Genomic DNA, 25,427 nt, shown 5'->3' with positions numbered 1-25,427 from the left:
CGTCGAGACTGGGAAAAGTGCCAGCGGACTTTTCAGCACCAGCTCCAATTGGGGGATAGAAGAAGAGGGGGCTGCTGGGTGACTGAGAAAAACTTGTTAACCGAGGGATGATGAATAACAACCCCGTGTGCCGTGCGGCGGCGGTTGCTCTATGCGGTGCGATTTTTTCCCTTTTCCGCCACGCAAACGAAATATGTATTGGAAACCTGACTGCCTGCCTTCCGGGTTGGACTAGGGTGTTTTGAGCTAAATTTAATGTTAAACTTTATGAATTTCTGCATAGGAGTAATTCCTTGTTTTTCTTTTTATTATTTGAATGAAAAAATGTCCATTAGGGTGGCTCAGCCAATTCTTTCACAAAAAGGCCTCAAAACAACCTCTTAATATTTGGGAGCGATCTGAGCGGATCCACCTTTCTGCAATTTCAATTTCCATTTTTCTGCCAATTTAAAAACTAACAAAAGAGCGTTTGAATTGAGATATCTTGCTACTGGCAAAAGATACAGGGCGCTTAAATTTTTTACCAGTTTTAAGAAAGCTGTTTCTTTTGCCAGGAGTAAGATAGCACCATAATTTCTGCGAGAAGGTTTTATTGTTTTTTTACGCTATTAAATTAGTTTTTCAATTGGCAGAAAAATGAAAATTACAAAAATAAAAAAAACAAAAAAAAATCCAATGCATTATAGAAATCCTTTGGGTATGCACCGATTGCTCCCAAATTTGAGAGGGTTGTGGGCCTTATTGCGATCAGAAAAAAGCTGTTCTGATTGATTTGGAAATTTTTTGAACAATTTCCATACAAACGTCAAGCCATTTTATTGTCCATGCCCTCCCCATGCCAAAAGAAAACATTTTGCAGTATTGCATTATTATTATTAGTCTCCATTAGAGTGTAACATAAATGACTTTTTGGCGGGCATTCAAGGGTTTTGTCCGGTGGGCGTACTAAGCCCAAATCCAAAATATGAGTTTGATTGGACGTAACAGGAGCTGGCGCTTTGCATTTGAATTTGAAATGAGATTCAACCGGTAAAAAAAAGATTTTTTCAAAAATGTCATTTTTTGAGGACGTCGCGAGGCGCGACGCATATCTTTTTTGCCGGTGCCGATTTTTCGAAAAAAAAAAATTCCAAACATTGAAGGTCTGTACCGAGCTCCAGGGTGCTCCAAATTTCAATGTTATATATATCAAAAGATGCGCAAGGATCTGGCTTACACGCCAGTCATGTTGAAAATAAACGCTTCAGTGGCCAAAATGCCTCAAAAAGTGTCATTTTTGAAAAATTCTTTTTTTACGGGTTAGATCCCATTTAAAATTCAAATGCAAAGCGCCAGCTCCTGTTACGTCCAATCAAGCTCATATTTTGGATTTGGGCTTAGTGTGCCCACCAGAACAAACTCTTGGATGCCCGCCAAAAAGTCATTCTTGTTACATCCTAGTCTCCATACAAATTAGCGGGCTGGTCAAACAAAATGGGTATGGTAATATTTGAATATCTTTGTCTTGAGATCAGCGATGGAATAATCATCATCAAAAGAAAATCATTGTACGTTCATCAAGAGAAAAAATCCGAAGGGAGCATGGCTCTCCTCTCTCAAGCACGAAAGATCGGTATAAGATATTTAAAAATATCATCATCTTGATTATTCGGCGGAACATCTTATTCAATACTATACACTTGCAATTGTAACGTCACACGTCGAAAAACGACCTGTCACATTTTGTAGATGGGCAACGTGTGTAAAAAAAGTGAAATAAATATTTTCAAGTGGTGCTGACAAGGAAATTCACAAAAAATCATCAGCAGATTGATTTTCTTGAAGAATTTTGAGAGCAATTTTCTTTTGCGTGATTTGGTCCCTGCTTGAGATAGAGTTTTGATTGCTTTGGTGACTGCGGCATAGTTATAGGTTCTTAAAGACTCATAAGACTTAACAGAAAAGGTGCAGTGGTAATGCTACAGGCATAACCATCATGACGAAGAACTTCGGACACAAAAGTAAATGAAATTTTTATAGTTGATAATACTTGCGTTTCTTGGCCACGGGACCATCCACAAACCACGTGGACACTTTTTTGGAAATCTTAAACCCCTCCCCCTCCCCATCGTGGACAATTTCCATACAAATAAAGTATTTTTTGTATGGAGCGTGGACAATCGCCAAACCACCCCTCCCCCCCCCCACCCTAAGGTGTCCACGTGGTTTATGGATGGTCCCCACACAATCAATCACGAAAGAGTAATTTCGTAAGATCCATTTATTTTTGCTCAAAGATGGTCTCCCATATTGGATACCCATATTGCCCCAACTCCCCATATCGGAACATCCCCGGGGCCTCCGGCCACTCCAGGTGGTGGCCACTACTGCCAAAATGTCAAATTTCATGTCCAGTGTCAAAATCCCTATAGTTTGATACCCATATTCCCCAACTCTTATGGTTCTGTAAATGTCCCCTTATCGGAACATCCCCGGGGACTCCGGCCACTCCAGGTGGTGGCCACTACTGCCAAAATGCCAAGTTTCATGTCCAGTATCAAAATCCCTAAAGTTTGATACCCATATTGCCCCAACTCTTATGGTTCCGCAAATGTCCCCTTATCGGAACATCCCCGGGGCCTCCGGCCACTCCAGGTGGTTTCCACTACTGCCAAAATGTCAAATTTCATGTCCAGTATCAAAATCCCTAAAGTTTGATACCCATATTCCCCAACTCTTATGGTTCTGTAAATGTCCCCTTATCGGAACATCCCCGGGGCCTCCGGCCACTCCAGGTGGTGGCCACTACTGCCAAAATGCCAAGTTTCATGTCCAGTATCAAAATCCCTGAAGTTTGATACCCATATTGCCCTAACTCTTATGGTTCCGCAAATGTCCCCTTATCGGAACATCCCCGGGGCCTCCGGCCACTCCAGGTGGTGGCCACTACTGCCAAAATGTCAAATTTCATGTCCAGTATCAAAATCCCTAAAGTTTAATACCCATATTCCTCAACTCTTATGGTTCTGTAAATGTCCCCTTATCGGAACATCCACGGGGCCTCCGGCCACTCCAGGTGGTTTCCACTACTGCCAAAATGTCAAATTTCATGTACAGTATCAAAAACCCTAAAGTTTGATACCCATATTCCCCCAACTCTTATGGTTCCGCAAATGTCCCCCTATCGGAACACCCCCGGGACCTCCGGCCACTCCAAATGGTGGCCACTACTGCCAAAATGTCAAGTTTCATGTCCAGTATCAAAATCCCTAAAGTTTGATACCCATATTGCCCCAACTCTTATGGTTCCGCAAATGTCCCCTTATCGGAACATCCCCGGGGCCTCCGGCCACTCCAGGTGGTGGCCACTACTGCCAAAATGTCAAGTTTCATGTCCAGTATCAAAATCCCTAAAGTTTGATACCCATATTGCCCCAACTCTTATGGTTCCGCAAATGTCCCCTTATCGGAACATCCCCGGGGCCTCCGGCCACTCCAGGTGGTGGCCACTGCTGACAAAATGTCAAATTTCATGACCAGTATCAAAAACCCTAAAGTTTGATACCCATATTCCCCCAACTCTTATGGTTCCGCAAATGTCCCCCTATCGGAACACCCCCGGGACCTCCGGCCACTCCAAATGGTGGCCACTACTGCCGAAATGTCAAATTTGTCAAAGAGAGAGCGAAGGGGTGAGAGCAGCTTTCTGTGTAGCTGTGGATTCCGTCACCCCTCGCGTCCTTCCTTGGTTCCGTGCCTCCATGGCAACACGATGCACGAAATCCGGCCGCTTCCTCAACCCGGATGGGAAGGACAGGTTTGATAAAGGATCACGAGCTGCAGCTACCTCGAGCTGTGAAATCCGTCACCGGTTTGGGGGAGCGGGGTGAAGGCAGCTCGCCGAGCTGTGAAATCCGTCACCCCGCGCGTCCTTCCTTGGTTCCGTCCCGCAAAATCTCCATGGCAACGTCGTCCGATCGTGGATTCCTCGTGGCTGGTTTCCTCCTCGGTCCCGCATCAGCAACAGCAGGAGCTCCTTCCAGGTCGGCGTCCAGATTGATTTGCCTTGATTTTGGATCGGCACCTCCTTTTATTTCAAATCGTGATGGCGTTTAGCTACTCTTACGAAGCAGCAGCACAAAAGGAATAAATCGCCAAATTGTGTCAAGGCCAAACGCAGGCAAGGCTTTGGGGGCGGAGTCAAGAGAGAGAGTGTGCGCGTGTGTGTGTTGTGTGCGTGCTTGCTTGCTGTGTGGAAGCAGTTTTATTAATTTAAACTAAGTTTTTAAGTGCTTCAACTAAATTTCATGGCCATTAATTAGGTATAGTAAGAATGCGTGAAATCTCCCCTTTCGTTTGGTGGGTACCACTTTTACGTGTGTTGAACAGGAGCTGAGATATTAATGTTACAAATCTTGCAGTCGCGTTTAATTTTTCGTTACATTTCGCTCCGCGAAATTTTGGATTGCTACCCTGTATAGAGCCCTAAGACGAAGTTCTTCGTCAAAAAAAAATGACACACGGAAAAAACTAATTCCTTGTTCATTAATTGGCTTTATATCACTTGCTATAAGTTGAGGTCCCAAAATTAGTATTTATTCAGCAACTCCTCACGAAACCAGCATTGAAAAAAAAAAACAAAAGTGCTCCGATTGGGCTCTAAATTTTTCTAGGAGTTCCCTAGCCGAAATAATTAGACCCGTATTTTTTTTGTTTGGCCATAAGGGTGACCTACGCCGTGTTAGGGTGGTCCGCAAAATTTCTTTTTTGTCAATTTTCTCAAAAACCACTTTTTCCAAAAAATCATGACTCCCCGCCATTTAAAACGATTTTAGCTGTCTTATACGCAAATGAAAGGTAGCCTTTTATAACAGAATAGTAAAAAGTTTCAAAAATCTAGCCTACACACAAAAAAATATTTCCGAATGTTACATCATCTATGATGTAACACTTTTGCACGTCATTAAACATTTAAATTTAAATGCAATTTGATGTAAATTTGCAACAAATTATACGTAAAAACATGATTTTACGTGTGATTCAACCGTTTACGTCGAATCTCATGTTTACATCAACTGAGTTTACATGTGATTCATTTTTTCCGTGTCGAGTAAATTTACATTTTTTTTTCTGTGTAGCATAATAATAGGTCGTATGAAACTTTAAAAGACCTTTTCGATGGTTTCTGAACCAAAGAGCCTTTGACTGGAAATATTTTTATCAGATTTCTCAGACAATTTTACTTAACATACTAAAAAAATCGAAGGAGTTCATTAACAGGATTCTGAGATATGATTTCTTGAAAATAAAATCCGGGGTTATCGACACACCGCGACAGGCTCGTAGCCAGGGGGTGGGCTTCGGGCTGAAGCCTCCCCCCCGAAATTTTTGGAAGACATATGGGAGAGAGGGAAGAAGAACAAAAGAAGAAGAAAATTTCTTCTTCCAGCCCCCCCCCCCACAAAAACTGCGAGAGCTTCGAAATTTAAGCGAAGGATTCCAACATTTTCGTAATTGAAAGACGCAACTTTTGGTACCCAAATATGTATATGTTATCGATAACATTTTGAAGTTATTGCAGTTTTAGTGCAAAAAGTTGTTTTTTTTTTGTTAAAACTATGGGGACTGTCAATATAATTTTGAATTCATCACCTAAATTTTTGTGTACAGAAATATTTATAACATATTTCGACTATTTTCACTATCAGATTGTTACAGGATTGGGTCCGTAAATTTGTCAATTTTGGAATATATTTGTTACTTTGCACCCATTGAGTTACAATTTTTTGAAAAATTGGTTTTTCTCAGTGTCACCCTCACTATCCAACTCGTGATAACTCGGAAACAATTATTTAGATCGGTTTTAAATATTTAATAAATAAAACTTTTGTGAAAATTTCTGCTCGTTTCATTAAAAACGATTTCGAAATTTTAGAATCAAGAGCAACCTTTAAAAAATTGCAAAAAATATTTATTTTGAACATTTAAAAATGCTATTTTAAATTATTTTATCAAAAAGAGCAGACAATTTCACAAAATTTTATTTTTTTTTTCATTGAAAATTGAACCAATAATTCCAACATTCCATAATTCTAAAGTTTAACAATGTTAATTAAAATTATTTTAATAAAAAAAGCAGACAATTTCACAAAATTTAATTTTTTTTAGCATTGAAAATTGGGTACTAAAGCCCTATGTCAATTTTTATGTAAAACGGTTAAAAAACACGATTAAAAACCATTTCTGATCACTTTTTTTCATTTTAATGCAAATTTTTTTTTGACAAGATAACATTTTTTCGATGGATCAACTATGGTCCCCTTGGAACGAGCTGTCAAGTAGGAGCTTTTCTGTCAAGAAGGACCGCGATGTTAATTTTTCAAAATTGATTTAAAAATCCATTTTAAACCCTTTCTGGTCGTACAAAGGGTCATTGTACTCAGAAAAATAAGCTTTATCGCTGTAAACAATAATATCAGCAATCTAAGCTTCATTTTAGGACCCAATTGAACCAAATAATTCCTCACAAAATATAAACTTTTTTCAGCTTTCCTGAAATATGTTTGGTTGGGTGTTTTTCCTTCACTATACACGGAAAAAAAAGGTTTCCGAAAATCATGCAAATCGTACCATGAAATCGTGAATATCGCGATTTTTGCTTTACGAATTTTTGAACTATGCATAATGGGCACGAATTATCCAGGAATCGTGAATAAATATGCATGACTTTCCATGACCGATTTCACTCGTAAACGTGAATAATATTCATGATTTCATGAAATGGATGCATGAAGTCGTGAAAAATATTCACGATTTTATGAATAAAAATTCATGATTACGATCAAAAAAATATACCTCGTGAATTAAAATTCATGATTTCATGCATAAAATTCATGAAATCATGAATTTTTATGCATGACTTCGTGCACAAAATTCATGAAATCTCGAATTATTTTTACGATTTGTAAATGAAGGCGTAAAAATATTCGCGATTTCATGCTCACAATTCATGAAAAAATGTAAATAAATCATAAAATCGTGAATTTTATTCATGAATTCGTGCACAAAATTCATGATTTCTGGAATATTTTTTATGATTTATTTTTGAAGGCGTAAAAAAAATCGTGAAATCATGTATAAACTTCATGAAATCATGCATATATTTCATGAATTCGTGATTTTTTTTTATGAAATCATGAATTTAATTCACGTTTACGAGTGTATTCGGGCATGTCTAATCATGCATATTTATTCACGGCTCCTGGCTTATTCGTGCCCAATATGCATAGTTCAAAAATTCGTAAAGTAAAACTCGTAATATTCACGATTTCATGGTACGATTTTCACAATTTCCGGATTACTTTTTCTGTACATTTACCATATCGTGCCACTGGGGGCACATACCGGAATTGACAAGGAATCCTGTTTTGTGAAAAAAAAAAAAAAAAAAAAAAACGGGGCACATTTTATGTGATTCCAATGTACTATGGCCCCACCTGGCCACTATGGAACCGGTCACCGGTTACTGGTGGTCACTGGGGACATTTCGGAATGTGCAAGGAACCCTGTCTTGTGACATATCAAAATTCATGAAATTCAAATCTTTGGCCATTTTATGTGATGCCAATGTAATCTGGCCCCACCTAGCCACTTTGGAACCGGTCACCGGTTACCGGTGGTCACTGGGGACATTTCGGAATGTGCAAGGAACCCTGTCTTGTGACATATCAAAATTCATGAAATTCAAATCTTTGGCCATTTTATGTGATGCCAATGAAATCTGGCCCCACCTGGCCACTTTGGAACCGGTCACCGATTACCGGTGGTCACTGGGGACATTTCGGAATGTGCAAGGAACCCTGCCTTGTGACATATCAAAATTCATGAAATTCAAATCTTTGGCCATTTTATGTGATGCCAATGAAATCTGGCCCCACCTGGCCACTTTGGAACCGGTCACCGATTACCGGTGGTCACTGGGGACATATCGGAATGTGCAAGGAACCCTGTCTTGTGACATATCAAAATTCATTAAATTTAAAACTGTGGCCATTGTATGTGATGCCAATGCACTCTAGCCCCACTTGGCCACATTGGAACCGGTCACCGGTTACCGGTGGTCACTGGGGACATTTCGGAATGTGCAAGGAACCCTGCCTTGTGACATATCAAAATTCATGAAATTCAAATCTTTGGCCATTTTATGTGATGCCAATGAAATCTGGCCCCACCTGGCCACTTTGGAACCGGTCACCGATTACCGGTGGTCACTGGGGACATTTCGGAATGTGCAAGGAACCCTGTCATGTGACATATCAAAATTCATGAAATTCAAATCTTTGGCCATTTTATGTGATGCCAATGAAATCTGGCCCCACCTGGCCACTTTGGAATCGGTCACTGGTTACCGGTGGTCACTGGGGACATTTCGGAATGTGCAAGGAACCCTGTCTTGTGACATATCAAAATTCATTAAATTTAAAACTGTGGCCATTTAATGTGATGCCAATGTAATCTGGCCCCACCTGGCCACTTTGGAACCGGTCACCGATTACCGGTGGTCACTGGGGACATTTCGGAATGTGCAAGGAACCCTGTCATGTGACATATCAAAATTCATGAAATTCAAATCTTTGGCCATTTTATGTGATGCCAATGTAATCTGGCCCCACCTGGCCACTTTGGAACCGGTCACCGATTACCGGTGGTCACTGGGGACATATCGGAATGTGCAAGGAACCCTGTCTTGTGACATATCAAAATTCATTAAATTTAAAACTGTGGCCATTGTATGTGATGCCAATGCACTCTAGCCCCATTGGAACCGGTCACCGGTTACCGGTGGACACTGGGGACATTTCGGAATGTGCAAGGAACCCTGCCTTGTGACATATCAAAATTCATGAAATTCAAATCTTTGGCCATTTTATGTGATGCCAATGAAATCTGGCCCCACCTGGCCACTTTGGAATCGGTCACCGGTTACCGGTGGTCACTGGGGACATTTCGGAATGTGCAAGGAACCCTGTTATGTGACATATCAAAATTCATGAAATTTAAAACTGTAGCCATTGTATGTGATGCCAATGTACTCTGGCTCCATCTGGCCACCTTGGAACCGATTACCGGTCACTGCGGAAGAATTCTGAATTTACAAAGGTCCCAGTTATGTGATGTTCAAAAATGCTTTAAATAAATTAAAAATACAATCATAAATTTAGTAAAACCAACATTCAAAAACTTGACATGAGCATTTCGGAAACGTTAATTGGGTACCGATCGTTACTATACAAAAATACAACGAAAACTTAAATTAAATACAAAAAGACCTAAGGGATTTCTTGTACAGTCCAGACTCGATTGTCTGATGAACTAATAATAGAATAATCGATAATTCGTATAATAAAGCCATAATTGTTTTGTCTCATTAATAACTCCAATTACAATAAAGTGATTACTTACAATAAAAGGATTTATTTTTGTAAATGCAGATGATCAAACACTTTAATTTGACGCAAAAAGAGTCATAGAGAGTTGAATTGAAAATTTAAAAAAACACCGAAATTCTTAAAATACTCAACAAAATAAAATCTTTAAAAACTTCAAAAACTCAAACCATTTAAAATACGCAAAATAAATTAATTACTTCACAAACTCAAAATAATTGAAATACGCAAAATACATAAAATAAATGAAATGCTCATAAAACTTAAAATACTTGAAATACCTAAAATACTTTTTTTGTATACTTTATTTTAGAGTTTTAAACTCTTTAATTAAAGAAAATAAAATTCTTAGAATACTTAAAATACTTCAAATACTTCAAATACTTCCAATACTTCCAATACTTCAAATACTTTAAATACTTTAAATACTTTAAATACTTTAAATACTTTAAATACTTTAAATACTTTAAATACTTTAAATACTTTAAATACTTTAAATACTTTAAATACTTTAAATACTTAAAATACTTTAAATACTTTAAAAATTTTAAATTTTTCAAATTCTTTATATACTTTAAATACTTTGAATACTTTAAATAATTTAAATACTTTAAAAACTTTAAATACTTTAAATACTTTAAATACTTTAAATACTTGAAATACTTTAAATACTTTAAATACTTTAAATACTTTAAATACTTAAAATACTTTAAATACTTTAAATACTTTAAATACTTTAAATACTTTAAATACTTTAAATACTTTAAATACTTTAAATACTTTAAATACTTTAAATACTTTAAATACTTTAAATACTTTAAATACTTTAAATACTTTAAATACTTTAAATACTTTAAATACTTTAAATACTTTAAATACTTTAAATACTTTAAATACTTTAAATACTTTAAATACTTTAAATACTTTAAATACTTTAAATACTTTAAATACTTTAAATACTTTAAATACTTTAAATACTTTAAATACTTGAAATACTTTAAATACTTTAAATACTTTAAATACTTTAAATACTTTAAATACTTTAAATACTTTGAATACTTTAAATACTTTAAATACATTAAATACTTTAAATACTTGAAATACTTTAAATACATTAAATACTTTAAATACTTTAAATACTTTAAATACTTTAAATACTTTAAATACTTTAAATACTTTAAATACTTTAAATACTTTAAATACTTTAAATACTTTAATTTTTTTTAAATTCTTTATATCCTTTAAATACTTTAAATACTTTAAATACTTTAAGTACTTTAAATACTTTAAATACTTTAAATACTTTAAATACTTTAAATACTTTAAATAATTTTAATACTTTAAATACTTTAAATACTTTAAATACTTTAAATACTTTAAATACTTTAAATACTTTAAATACTTTAAATACTTTAAATACTTTAAATACTTTAAATACTTTAAATACTTTTAATACTTTAAATACTTTAAATACTTTAAATACTTTGAATACTTTAAATACTTTAAATACTTTCAGTACTTTAAATACTTTAAATACTTTAAAAACTTTAAATACTTTAAAAATTTTAAATTTTTCAAATTCTTTATATACTTTAAATACTTTGAATACTTTAAATACTTTAAATAATTTAAATACTTTAAAAACTTTAAATACTTTAAATACTTTAAATACTTTAAATACTTTAAATACTTTAAATACTTTAAATACTTTAAATACTTAAAATACTTTAAATACTTAAAATACTTTAAATACTTTAAATACTTTAAATACTTTAAATACTTTAAATACTTTAAATACTTTAAATACTTTAAATACTTTAAATACTTTAAATACTTTAAATACTTTAAATACTTTAAATACTTTAAATACTTTAAATACTTTAAATACTTTAAATACTTTAAATACTTTAAATACTTTAAATACTTTAAATACTTTAAATACTTTAAATACTTTAAATACTTTAAATACTTTAAATACTTTAAATACTTTAAATACTTTAAATACTTTAAATACTTTAAATACTTTAAATACTTTAAATACTTTAAATACTTTAAATACTTGAAATACTTTAAATACTTTAAATACTTTAAATACTTTAAATACTTTAAATACTTTAAATACTTTGAATACTTTAAATACTTTAAATACTTTAAATACTTTAAATACTTGAAATACTTTAAATACATTAAATACTTTAAATACTTTAAATACTTTAAATACTTTAAATACTTTAAATACTTTAAATACTTTAAATACTTTAAATACTTTAAATACTTTAAATACTTTAATTTTTTTTAAATTCTTTATATACTTTAAATACTTTAAATACTTTAAATACTTTAAGTACTTTAAATACTTTAAATACTTTAAATACTTTAAATACTTTAAATACTTTAAATAATTTTAATACTTTAAATACTTTAAATACTTTAAATACTTTAAATACTTTAAATACTTTAAATACTTTAAATACTTTAAATACTTTAAATACTTTAAATACTTTAAATACTTTAAATACTTTAAATACTTTAAATACTTTTAATACTTTAAATACTTTAAATACTTTAAATACTTTGAATACTTTAAATACTTTAAATACTTTAAATACTTTAAATACTTTAAATACTTTAAAAACTTTAAATACTTTAAATACTTTAAATACTTAAAATACTTTAAATACTTTAAATACTTTAAATACTTTAAATACTTTAAATACTTTAAATACTTTAAATACTTTAAATACTTTAAATACTTTAAATACTTTAAATACTTTAAATACTTTAAATACTTTAAATACTTTAAATACTTTAAATACTTTAAATACTTTAAATACTTTAAATACTTTAAATACTTTAAATACTTGAAATACTTGAAATACTTGAAATACTTGAAATACTTAAAATACTTAAAATACTTAAAATACCTAAAATACTTAAAATACTTAAAATACTTAAAATACTGAAAATACTTAAAATACTGAAAATACTTAAAATTATTAAAATTCTTTAAATACTTTAAATATGTTAAAAACTTAAAAATACTTAAAATATTTCAAGTTCTTGAAATATTAAAAAACCTATAAAAAATTAATTGCTTAAAATTATTTAAAAGCTTAACAAACTTTAAACACTTCAATTATTTCAAATACTTGAAATACTTGAAAACTTTAAAAACATTTAATATTAAAATACCTGAACAAATGAATATACTTAAAAAATAAATATTTCAAATACTTAAAATATTTTTAATACTTACAATATTAAAATACCTGGAAAAAATTAAATGCTTAAAATTATTTCAACACTCAACAAACTCTAAACACTTGAAATATTTAAAATACTTGAAATACTTAGATACTTTTAAAAGTCACAATATTAACATACCTGTAAAAATAAAAATTTCTAAATTCATTAGCATACTTAACATACCTAAAAATAATAATATTTCAAAAAACTTAAAAGTCTTTACAAAATTAAAGTACCTAAGAAAATTGAAATGCTGATAATTATTAAAATACGTTATTAACTTCAAATACTTTAAATATGTTAAATACTTTAAAATAATATTCTTACAATATTAAAATCATTAAAATTATTAACTTACTTTACCTATGTCCCCATTTCTAGCTCAAAACAAAGCACCGAAATGTCACTTAGCGCATCCACGAGAACCGATAAAAAAACGGGATTTTTTCGTTTCCAAAACCAAAACAAACCTCACTGTCTGTCACACGCGTAGAATGCTCCGGCAATTGACAGAAAACCGAGATCCCTACGAGTCCACGACCAAGAAACTGTCACACGCGGAGATAAAACACGGGAACTGTCTTATGGACCATGTTCCCCTTGATTCGACAATCGAAACAAACCGGGAACTGTTCTGTCTCTTACCTTGTTACTCCTCCTGCCGCTCGGCACTCCTTCTGCCGCCTGGTCCTCCTCCCGCGCTCGTTCCTCTTCCTGCCACTCGGTCCTACTCTTGCTGCTCGGTCCTCCTCCTGCCATTCGGGCCTCCTCTTGCCACTCGGTCCTCCTCCTGCAGCTCGGTCCTCTTCCTGCTAGCCCTTGGCTCCGTTGCCATTTCCAACGGAACGGCCGCAGATCTTTTCCCGGTTCCGGTGGACAGCACCTCCAAATCCCGGGTCCGCAAATCACGGTCACTTTTACCGGCAAACACAACAGGACGCGACAAGTCACAACGCGATTGACTTCGTGGCAAATAAACACGCGGCTGAACTGGCAAGCGAAAAACAAACTTGACAGTTCGAACGAAACTGTTCTTGATTGATCAAGATCACTCGTCATAAACATGGATACAAATTCATAAACCCATGAATGTTATGCACGTATTCATGCATTTTATTCATGAAAACATGTAAACTTTCATGAAATCATAAAAAACATGATTCATAAATTCGCGAATAAAATTTTACGACGTAAAATTTACGCATGCATAAATAATCGTAAAATCATGAATATTTTTCATGAATTCATGAAGTTTAGTCATGACTTCATGAAAATCAGTCATGAAATCATGAATAGTGATATGCATGATTTCATGAAGAAAAATTCATGAATATTCGTAAAAATATTTTAGCCATGAATAAAATTCATAAATTCGTGCATTTTTATGCACGATTTCATGAATAAAATTCATGAAATCATGAAAGGTATCACGAAATCATGCACAAAATTATTCACGAATTCATGAATCGAAATTCACGATTTCTCGCACACTTTTTTTTCCGTGTATTATTACATTGAAAAAAAAAATTATCATAATTCAAGAAAAAAAACCAAAACGTGTCCATAAACTCAAGTCATTTCTGTTTTGATTCCCTAAAAATGTATTTTTTTTTCATAAATTTATTTTTATAAGGTCCTATCCTTTAAAATGTAGTGCAACCGTCTTACCAATATATGCTCAGCAAGCAGCTCTGGGCTTTTGCAGGTTGAAGATTTTGTGTATTTTCCATAAACTGATAAGAGTTTAAACACATTATGAACCACAAAATGTTTATTTTTATTTTAACTTATTTGTTTTCGCCTTAGCATACATTTGAAATAGCTTGAAGCATAAAAAACTTCTCAGTCAAACCACTCAGTCAATCAACCCAGTCACCCTAACTTCATCTAAACTTTCAACCGGTGCGCCACTCCTTTCTCTCTGCGGGGGGCGCGCCCGGATATGGTGTGTGAAAATTTGCTTTTTCCACGGCTGAACGGGCCCCAATATCTTTCCCAAGGTTCGGTTGATTAATTCCAACCGAGCGAGCCCCTCTTTGGCAGCCAACCGTCGTCAACCACCTCCCTGGCATTTCAGGAGCGTTTGACACGGGGGCTTTTCCTCGAAACTGCTGGCACGAGCAGCAGCCGGAATTGTTTTCAGATTATCGTTTATTGGTAAACTTGTGGAATGCCAGCGCTACCAGGGATTTGCGGACGAGCCAAGTGAAAAACATCATCAAGCTGGCTGGTTGGCTGGCTGGCTGTTGTTTTTTCTCGTTAAGGGTCGGGAAAAACAGGAAACAGTGAGAGAGAGAGGGGGGCTAAAAAGCGTAGCCGTGTTTGCGGAAAACTCAGCGGTTTATCGGGTTTTTACCCGGGATGGCTCTGGGTAGGAAGTTTTAGGGCAAATATTCATCAATAATTCGTTGATGGCACACTTTTCACGGGTGACGTAAAACTCAGCAGTTCTTATTGAATTTTCTATTGTAAACTTTTAGGAATATATTTCTATATGGATCGATTAATTATAATTGTTTGACCTAGTAACAGAATCAATATGCAAAGTTTTTACTTATTCAAAGATCAACATGATCTCTAGATTATAAAATCTGACAGAGTACAACTAAGTTACAATCACGGATGATTAAGCTTCGTCTCGTGGAAGCCCTCGCAATAAATATTCAAAACACGTCCTAAGTCCGTAAAACGTCGCACCCAAACAAATCTGAGTGCGGAGCGTAAATTTTGCTAGGAATATCACGTTTTATTGCTATTATGTCATCTTTTACCTTGTTTTCCACCTTACCTCCCTTGCAAATCGTACCTTTAGTCCCTCTCTGCATATGCTTTGGGATACCTTTTTCGTGATAATATCTTCACGTATCAGCTTCGCCATCAGCTAGAACTCGAGATGTACGGGGCACATAAAAGTTCGTAGAGTACACATCTTAGGTGTGCTCAAGACAGCTGCAAGCCCTTTTTACGATTTTCAGAGCAAATTCCTCACCTGAAATTGGTATTTTTAGATTTGATGTTACGCTACGCTGCTGGTGTCTGAATAACTTCAAACATTTCAGGAAATTTCACTAGCTTTGGTTGGGCTCAATTATGAAATGGTGTCATGTCAGAATTTCCCCTATAATTAATTTGAATGAATCAATACAAATGCATTGCAATAATTAGGAACTCCCTTAAAACACACATCACATCATAACTGAACGTTTTGTACGGTATGTCCACGCATCCTTCCTCCCCTGATGCAAATGTGTTAGACTGTAAAATTTGAAACCATAATCTCACGAACATAAACCAAGTTCTGAAACAAAAGCGACGTAATCCTATCTACAGTTTTATTCCTGAAAGGGCAGCAGTCTCAACCGTTAAATATCAAAAAGCTTTCCAATGAGTTCGTATCTCGCAAGCCCCATCGCCCGGATCGTTGCACAAAAGTGGCAGCCGTCGAAACCGTCATTGAAACAGCAGGGATTAAAGCGCTGGCGCAATTCTTCTTCGACGACTGTTTGTGGGGAAATCCAGCAGCAATGTGGAGCTGGAAAGGATTTTGCCTGTCCTTTAGGGGTTGAACTGGCGCTCATCCTTTTGCGGTTTCGCTCTAGGTGAGCGCGCTTTCAGCGGGATATCCTTTCTCTATACATTTGAAAAGTTCATCTTCCGGCTATTTTACGGCTGCATTGCATTGCTTCACTTTGCAGCCCAGGGTAGCACCAGTTGAACCCCTTTTGGGATAAGTGAGAGACAAATGGAGGTGCATTGGAGGTGGAGGTGAGCGATGTGCACGGTAATTGGAAACTGTAGTAAATAACATTTTACTCAGTTTATTTTGTTGAGTAGTCAAGCGCTAGTGAGGGTACCCCATTTGGCGGATTACGAATGGTTTCGGAAATTTTTTAAAGCTCATCCCTCTGCCCAGAGTATGGGACTTTTGTTCAAAACCTTGCTCCACAAGCTGATATTGTTCCCGCGGAACAACATTCGAAAACTACCTTCTCCGATCGTGCTCAAATTTGGCAGAGCTGTTGATACTATCAAAACATGCAAGAATCCCGAATTTCATCCAAATCGGACCACTCCCTCCATTTTTGTACCTTCCCAAAAAATCGACTTTTTGGCGATTTTTGAGCGAACCTCCTAGTTTTAAACTGCGATAGCTCAGGAAACACAAATCTTAGAAGGTCAGTCTTAGACTTAATTTTGAAGAAAATTGGACGTAGACTCCATTTCCGAGAAAATGTTGATTAAATATTTATCTCTACCTGTATTGCGCAATTGAAAACTTTAAATGGCCGTATCTCAAAAAGCCACAAATTTTTTTTTTAATTTTTTTTTATTTTTTCATCCGGCTGAAACTTTTTTGGTGCATTCGGTATGCCCAAAGAAGCCATTTTCCGTCATTAGTTTGTCCATATAATTTTCCATAAAAATTTGGCAGCTGTCCATACAAAAATGATTTATGAAAATTCGAAAATCTGTATCTTTTGAAGGAATTTTTTGATCGATTTGGTGTTCTCGACAAAGTTGTAGGTATGGATAAGAACTACACTGAAAAAATATGATACGCGGTAAAAACAATTTGGGTGATTTTTAATTTCACTTTTTGTCACAAAAACTTGATTTGCAAAAAACCCTATTTTTATTTTTTTTCATTTTCTGATATGTTTTAGGGGAGCCAACTTTTCAGAAATTTCTAGAATGGGCAAAACATCTTTGACCGAGTTATGATTTTTTTAATCAATACTGATTTTTTCAAAATATCCAAATATTGGTCGCAGAAAATTTTCAACTTCATTTTTCGATGTAAAATCAAATTTACAACCAAAAAGTACATCAATGAAATTTTGATAAAGTGCACAGTTTTCAAGTTATAGCCATTTTTTAATAACTTTTTTGAAAGTAGTAGCAGTTATTCATTTTTTTTAAATTAGTGCCCGTGTTTGCCCATTCTAGAAAAATATATTTTTGAAGGGCTGAGAATATTCTCTATATTTTGCTTTTTTGAATTTTGTTTTAGTCGATATCTCAGCAACTTATGGTCCGATTTTCAATGTTAAAATATGAAACATTCGTGAATTTTATGATCCTTTCGAAAAAAAAATATTTTTTTTATTTTTTAAAGCAAGGCTAACATTTTAAAAGGGCCAAACGTTCAATATTACGCCCTTTTGAAATATTAGTCACGATTAAAAAAAGAAAATATTTTTTTCGAAAAGATCGGAAAATTTCACGAATTCAATTTCAATTCGGTTTTATTTGTGAATAATCAAGATACAATCGGTTCTTTTGCAATTCATAACAGAGTTTTGGAGTTCCTTTCAGCTGTGTGTTGCATCATAATCCATTTTGGAACAATTATTTCTATAACTAAGGCACTAACAAGAGCAAGAAAAATTTAAAAAAAAAACTTGCTAAAATTGCAAAGGAAAGGGGAAAAAGCTTATAACTAAATCACAGTATTTAATCATTTGTAGATGTGCTTGATCATCAGCTCCCCAAGGGCCAGGAATTGCTCCGCCTTGTTACGGCAGGTCTGGAACCGCGTCATCATCTCCCCCGCGAGAGCAAAGAACTCCGGCAGGGTAAAGAGATCTTCCCCGGTGACTTCTTGCTGGGCCGCATTGCCGCTACCGGCAGCGACCACGCTAGCGAACGAACGCCCCCATCCAGGAGGGAACGCTGAGCTGTCCGCTGGAACCGTACGATGACCAGCTGCCGGCACGGTTACGCTCGTACTTCGCTGAGGAGGGTGGGACGCTGCTGCTTTCTTCTTCCTCTTTTCCTGCTCCTCGAGGTAGTTTTTCCGTGCGCTGCATCCACGGTAGTTGCTGGTATGGTTACCTCCACAGTTGGCGCACTTGATGCGCGCCTTCGTTTGCTCTGCCTTGTCCCCCAAGTCCGCCTTGCACGGCAGTGTGCACGCCTCCGAGAGGTGTGTTTCACCGCACTTCACGCAGCGGGGCGGGAGGTTGCAGTTCCGCGAGCCGTGGCCAAATTTCTGGCAACGGTGGCATTGCGCTGCGTCCGTCGGGTTTTTTGAGTAAAACCGCCAGTTTACCCAAAAACCGTCCAACGCCTTAGTCCGCCGCAGGTCTTGAATTTTGATGGTGCCGCGGTCGAAGTACAACAGGTACAGCGTGTGTGTACCTGTGACCGTTGTCTTCCGCGAGAGGACTTTTATGTCACGCGGCGTTATTCCAGCACCCGAGAGGTCCTTCTTGAGGTCGGAGATCGGGCGGTCTTGGTACCCCTGCAAGACGACCTTAACGGCTGTCTTCTGCACGGGGTCGAATGTGTAGAACTTGAAGTTTTTATTCTTCAATTTCTCCACAACCAGGTCGAAGTTCTTGCTGTCAAATGTGTAGACTTGCACTGACGACTTACCGATTTTCAGACAATATCCGAGGCCTTCCAGCAACTCGTCAATATCGTCCACCAGCGTGTCCAAAACATAGATTGGAGGTGGTCTACGTTCTTTTGGAGATTTGTTCGTTTTTGACGTCGACACTTTCTTCCGTGCACGTCCATCGTATTCGTCGTCGTCGGTAGTGCTGCTACCGTCGGTGTTGTTGTTGTTGTTTTCTTCGTCGTCGCTCAGCATCTGGAACTCGTTCCTGATGGGAATGTTGGCGGATGTTGACGTGTTGGTCGTGGCACCGGAAGTACCGGAACGGGTTCGCACCGGTGATCTCGGAACATATCCGGGATGTAGTAACTTTTTGTCGATGCCTTCTGCGCTCACGCTCCCCTGCGCGATGGCGGTCGACACGGCGTTGTTTTGTTTACCTTTTTGCACACGGCCGGTAGAGGAACTTCGCGGGTTTTTCGAGGCCGCACTCGAACTGCCACGGCCACGGCCGGCCTTTGGCATGCTGCAGGAGCAAACTCGCGGGTAATCACGGTAGACTACGGCGGAAAATTTCGAAAAAACGATAGAGCACTGAGCACTTGACTGCTGCTTGCTTACGTGCGTACACGGAGGTGAAAAATTTCACGAATGTTTCATATTTTAACATTGAAAATCGGACCATTAGTTGCTGAGATATCGACATTAGAAAATGGTGGGTTGTTCAGGTAAGACTAAGAAAACTTCAGTTTTCCAGTTTTTAAATCTTTGCAATATCTCAGCAACTAAGGGTCGTATCAACAAAAATCACGACTACCTACTGGACATTACCCTTCTGCATGTTGGTACTTATTTTATAGTACCGAGGGATACTACAGATCTGTAGTCAAAACCGGTCTACATCTTGCTTGTTACGGTAGTAGACCCACAGATCTTAACTCCAGACTCAGATTATCCCAATAAGTTGTTAGAACATTGCACTGTAGCCTTACATACTCACTGATGCAATCTGGGAAGGATTAGGTTTCTAAATCTTGAAATTTCGACTTGTTACTTTGGTATGCCTCTTGCACAAACGGTTTAAACGGATAGAAACAAGAGAAGTCATGTTTCAATCATGCTAAGACATATCAGAACTCATAGTTTTTGCTGATACGCGTCGAATGAAATCAAGATGATCGAAATCCATAAAAAAATAGAGATTTTATGAATGATTTTAGAAATAGCAAAAAATCGATTTTTTGTACCGTTTTACCCAAAATGCTCAAACTTCAACAGCTTGTAACTTTTGAACCCCGAGGTTTAGAGAGTTGGTCCAGAAGACTTTTTTTCATGTTTCGGCGAGAAAGGTTTGTCCCGTTTGTGTACACCCTTGGACCAAATTCGACCATTCTCCTTTGATTTTACATCGAAAAATGAAATTGAAAAATTTGTACGACTAATATTTCGATTTTTTGACAAAATCAGTATTGATGAAAAAATTCATAACTCGGTCAAAGATTTTTTGCCCATTCTGGAAATTTCTGCAAAGTTGGCTTTTGATGTCCCCTAAAACATATAATAAAATGAAAAAAAAAATTAAAAACAGTGTTTTTTGCAAATCAAGTTTTTGTGACAATACTATTGATGCAAAATGGCTTCTTTGGGCATACCGTAGGCACCAAAAAAGTTTCAGCCGGATTAAAAAATACAAAATTTAGAATTAAAGAAAAAAGATTGATTTCGTAGAGAATTTCTCAATTTGTTTCGTTCCAGAGATATCGAATTTTAAAGTTTTGGGTTTTTGAGATTACCTACATTAGCTTCATTCGCCGCATCTGCAAGAAGCACTCAAGCGCGCTTACGTCTCATTGTGAGAAAATTTCATGTTGTTTAAGGGAAATGTTATGAAAAATATCGTTTTTGAGCGAGCAAAATAAAACATCAAAAATATATGCCTTTCCGTTTGTAATCATAGTAGCCAATGTTTTACGCTAAAAGCGCTTATATACTAAGAATTTAGAAAATTCATCGCTTTTTGCCCACTAAAATGCAAATATCTCGGCTTTGCGTGGACCTTAATTAAATGTTAAAAAAGGAAGATGTTTTCCGTGAAATTTCCTACAAGCTGCATGCATTTGTTTTGGTAGATTGGTTGGTTTATTTGGCTCGTTTTGCGGAGTGATTTATGAAATTTGTTCACTAAAAAATACATTTTTTTCTACCTAAAACGCCCTGCCATGCCCAAACACAAGCTTTTATGGGTTATGTATGTACAGGAATTTATTCAGGGGACATTAAACTATAACTTGAAGCCAAAAGCGATCAAATTTGAATGACTTTAGTACGTTTGATACGCGCATTTCTGAAAAATACTCGAAAAAGGCACTTTTTCATTCAAGTTCCGCGCGCGAGTTGTAAACTATTTTTGGGATTTTTTTGTTGTATGTAAACGTTGTTTCTGACATCCTAATCTATCATTCTAGGGGTGAGCACCAAAGTTTTGACAACTTTTCATTTTTTTGGGACGGCCCACTCCCCAGTTTTCCAACATTATTTGTAAAAAAAACCAATTTCTCTGTTGATATTTTTTAAGCCGTTACAAATAATTTGAACGTTTTTACGTCCCCTTTTATTATTTTCTCAAAAAAGAAGAGGCAAAACTATTTTTCCAATTACTTTAACATTTTAAATGAATTTCAATTGAAAATAATTCGCATTTGCGTTGAAAATCATTTGAAGCATAATTGAATCAGTTTTAAAATATTTTGTATTCAAGTTTTTATTAAACAATAATTAGTTTCTGGAACTTCACACAATCGGTTGAAGCGAATCTGCCAGTGTCACTTAAATTAATTTAATTTTCTTTTCGCTTTCTTTGCGAACCCCAGCTGAAAGACGAGACTGATTGCAATTATAATCGCCGTGAAAGCTCAACCAATTAATCAAGCCCCGTTGTCGTGTGAGCTCAACCGGTAATACAAACCTTCTTCCTTTCGCTTGTTATCTGCTTGCAGGAAATCTTTCACGAGCACTCAACCCACCTAATCTACTTGAACGAGCACTTGAGCGCCAACAAATACATATCATCTAAAATCCCGGACCGGATACGGCAAAATGTGCAGCAGAACTTCAGAGGTGGTAGCCGGCATCCGCCGTACTTCCTGCACGGTAGCCACGGCAGCGGCAAGAGCACACTGTTGTCACACATCTACAGCCAGGTCAGCGACTGGTTCGAGCACGTGAAGGTGCACCGTTTGATCCGATACGCGGCGGCCACACCCCGCTCAGCCTACAATCTGGAACTGTTGCGGGTCATCTGTCAACAGCTGGCAATTATCCTCAACATCCCGGAGGGCTACCTCCCAAAGGATGCGTCCTTTGATCCGCTGTACATTAATAATTGGTTCCAGAATCTGTTGAAACACTGCGAGGACTTGCACAACGAGATACTGTTCCTGTTCATCGACGACCTGCACAAGCTGAACCCCCTGGACTGTGACATCGTGGCCGCCCTGTCCTGGCTGCCCATCAGCCTGCCGTGGAACGTGTTTCTCGTCGTGTCCACCACCGTCCCCATCGAATCACTCAAACTGACGCCCATCCAGAAGGAACGCTTCAAATACTCGGACTACTTCTACGACCTGGCCCTGGAGCAGAACGAAACCCTCGTTCGAAAGGTGAACGAGTCCGAGTCGTTTGAGGAGTACGTGAACGGCATCTTCGACGTGATGGAGCACCGCTTCGGGGTCAAGGGCTTCAGCCGGCTGGCCATCTACATCACCTGCTCCGAGTACGGACTGACGGAGACGGAGTTTCTCGAGCTGCTGATGCCCACCCAGGACTCGGAGGCGTTCATCGATTCGCGGAACGGTGGCTTCAACTTTTCCACCTTCCTCACCGCCCGGAATGTGATGAGTAAGTGCGGGTGTAATTCAATTAATTTTAGAGGGGAGGTACAAAATAAGCTTGAAGTTTTTCGAATGATTCAAACATTTTGATAGGAGATTGATTTTTTTTTATTTTTATTAATGACATAAAATCAATAAACTTTTTTTTTGTTCTATGTAAACATTAAAGATATCATTTTGAAAATATTAACCAAAAACTCGCCTAGTAGCTTCCCCTTTAAAACGCACCGAGCTCTAATCAACTTTTCCCTCCTCCGGAAAATGTTCCACCTCCCCCTCCACCATTTCACCCAGTGTGAATCGTCACTCGCAGTGAAACTTTAATCCATACATATATATTTCTCGTGGCTGCTTTGCAGGGCCGCTGCTGCGGGAAAAGCTAATGTCCGGAAAGCTGCTGATCGTGTGGCGGCACGGGCTCTGCTCGGACATCACCAAAGTGCGCTACATGACACCGGAAATTTCCCGGGCCGTCCATTCGGAAATTGTGAATTTGTTTTTCCCACCGGACAGCGACGAAAGCGACGAGATCTCGAGCGAGCAGCACAGCAGAAAGTCCAGTAAGTATACTCGTACTTGTACGATAGTTAATGGTAGTAGTAGTAGTTTGTAGTAGCCCCTCGTACTAGTAAACTAGTACATTTATTAGTGATGCAATGTTGCAGACGAACTATTTGGGCGGACCTTTTTGGATGTTGGCTGGCTGGCAAACTGAAATAGTAATGAGCAATAAATGGGGACAAATTCGTCCCGAGGAAAATTGGGCAAAAGTTTCCACAGAGCTGTAATTACTTCATCTCGGGAGTGTATGTGTGTGTGTAAAAGTGTGCGTGTGAAACGTGTAATTCTAAATTGGATTTGAGGTTAACTTTTTCAAACGAGTTTGGCAGTTTGGTGTTGAGCTCAACGGGGAAAGTTTAAATTATTTCTCATCGAATCAACTTGTTCAGTGTGACTTCGAAGCTTTTGATATGGCGTTGAAATCATTTGCAGCTAGGATCACCACGAACCCAAAAAAAATATATAAAAAATTTGTGATCCAGATAAAAAGTTTATTCATTTGAAAATTATCTCCTTGAAATGTTATTTTATGTTGAATTTGAAGAGCTTTCAAAGTAGACCGATTCTTCAGCTTCTTTAAAAAAATCGAAGAGATCGACGGACAATAAAAACTAAATTTCAAGCCTGCTCATCATAACATTTTTCTTCTGTCGGAAATTTGCAAAACATCAACGAATTCATGTTTTTTCAAGAACTTCTACCTTTTGGATTTTTTTTTATGAAAACTTGAAATAGAATAGCAATGCCTTTATTTAAAATGATAAGCATGGTTTCTTACCAAGAAAGAATACAATTTGAAGTTTAACAAATATTTGCCTTTCATTACGGTGTTATAACGTTTCGTCGTCTTATTTATTTATTTTTTAGATTCAAAAAACATATGTAACAACCTTTGCAAACACAGCAAAATAATCATGGTAATATTACATCTGGGAATGAATACATTTTTTATGTCAGAAAAAATGTGAAATTTTTCATCTAAAAATGTGTAAATTTACCACTTGTTCGTTGTAATGCCACTTTTTCAGTCAAATTGCAGGTAATAAAAGAGGTAATATTAAACCTTCCAATTTTACATCTTCCTAATTTACACATTTTTTTACTGAGAAGACATCAGATTTTGAGCAAATCACATTATCTTTGTATACTGCACAGCAAATAAAGTAGTAATCCAGCTGCGTTTAAAAGGCCTGGATGTAAAATAAATTATCCCTTATTTTATGAAATTCTGTGTAATATTACACCCCAAAATATGTAGCCCATCAGTATGGGAAACCTACTTGGCCGAAATGTCAAGCTCACATATACGTTTATCTTTCCATTTTTCATCAGTCTGATGGCCGAGCGGGCTAAGGCGCCAGTCCTTACTGTAGGTGCTTGGTTTGAGTCCCATCGGTTGCAACTTTTTTTTGTGTTTACGAAAATTGTACATGCAGCGTATAATATAAAGTGTCTTTTTTGACGAAGGTGATGTGCATGCTTTTGCATGCGATTTTACCATCGGATTTTTGCTGTGTAACAAAATGCAATAAATGTTTACCAAATACTGCAAAATTTTCACGAAGGTCATTGGGTATTTTTTCCTAATATTGCGCGTGGGATGGCAGAGAAGGACCCTGTTAATCCCCGGTTCCTTAAAAAATAATAGAAATTGATATGGAAAAAACATAATTTTAACAAATAAAAATGCGTTGTTACTATGAATTGTACTGAAACACTTGTTTGAAAAGTGGGGAAAATATAACTAAGAAAATTGTTTTTATTTAGTGTGTTTGCTTAAATTTTGACAATATTTTGACAATTTCACTTCTGAACAAAAATTAAATTTGTAATAGAATTATTAAAAAAAAACAAGTAACAAAATTGGTTGGATGTTAAGTCCAAACAATTACTTTAATTTTTCAAAACTTATTTTTAAAAATGTTGATGCAAAAATGATTGTTAAATGCATCATATATGATGACG

At 36.3% G+C, this 25,427-nt stretch overlaps 1 protein-coding gene across 3 annotated transcripts in view; it reads left to right on the top strand.

Moving 5' to 3' along the window:
• The window catches only part of LOC120418538 (protein qui-1), a 178,414-nt gene that overhangs the window by 86,066 nt on the left and 66,921 nt on the right, over nucleotides 1-25,427 (top strand). For all 3 annotated transcript variants that reach the window (XR_008212356.1, XM_039580974.2, XM_052709388.1), the window contains exons 10-11: nucleotides 22,008-22,908; nucleotides 23,261-23,461. Coding sequence is in view for 2 of the 3 variants with exons in the window: in XM_039580974.2 (XP_039436908.2) it covers nucleotides 22,008-22,908; nucleotides 23,261-23,461 (1,102 nt within the window). In the remaining variant the exon portion in view is untranslated. The remainder of the gene's footprint in view (nucleotides 1-22,007; nucleotides 22,909-23,260; nucleotides 23,462-25,427) is intronic.

Source organism: Culex pipiens, chromosome 3, assembly GCF_016801865.2.
Source record: "Culex pipiens pallens isolate TS chromosome 3, TS_CPP_V2, whole genome shotgun sequence".
NCBI lineage: Eukaryota > Metazoa > Arthropoda > Insecta > Diptera > Culicidae > Culex > Culex pipiens.
The sequence above is the reverse complement of the archived record's forward strand: the minus strand, read 5'-3'. Positions and strand labels throughout refer to the sequence as shown.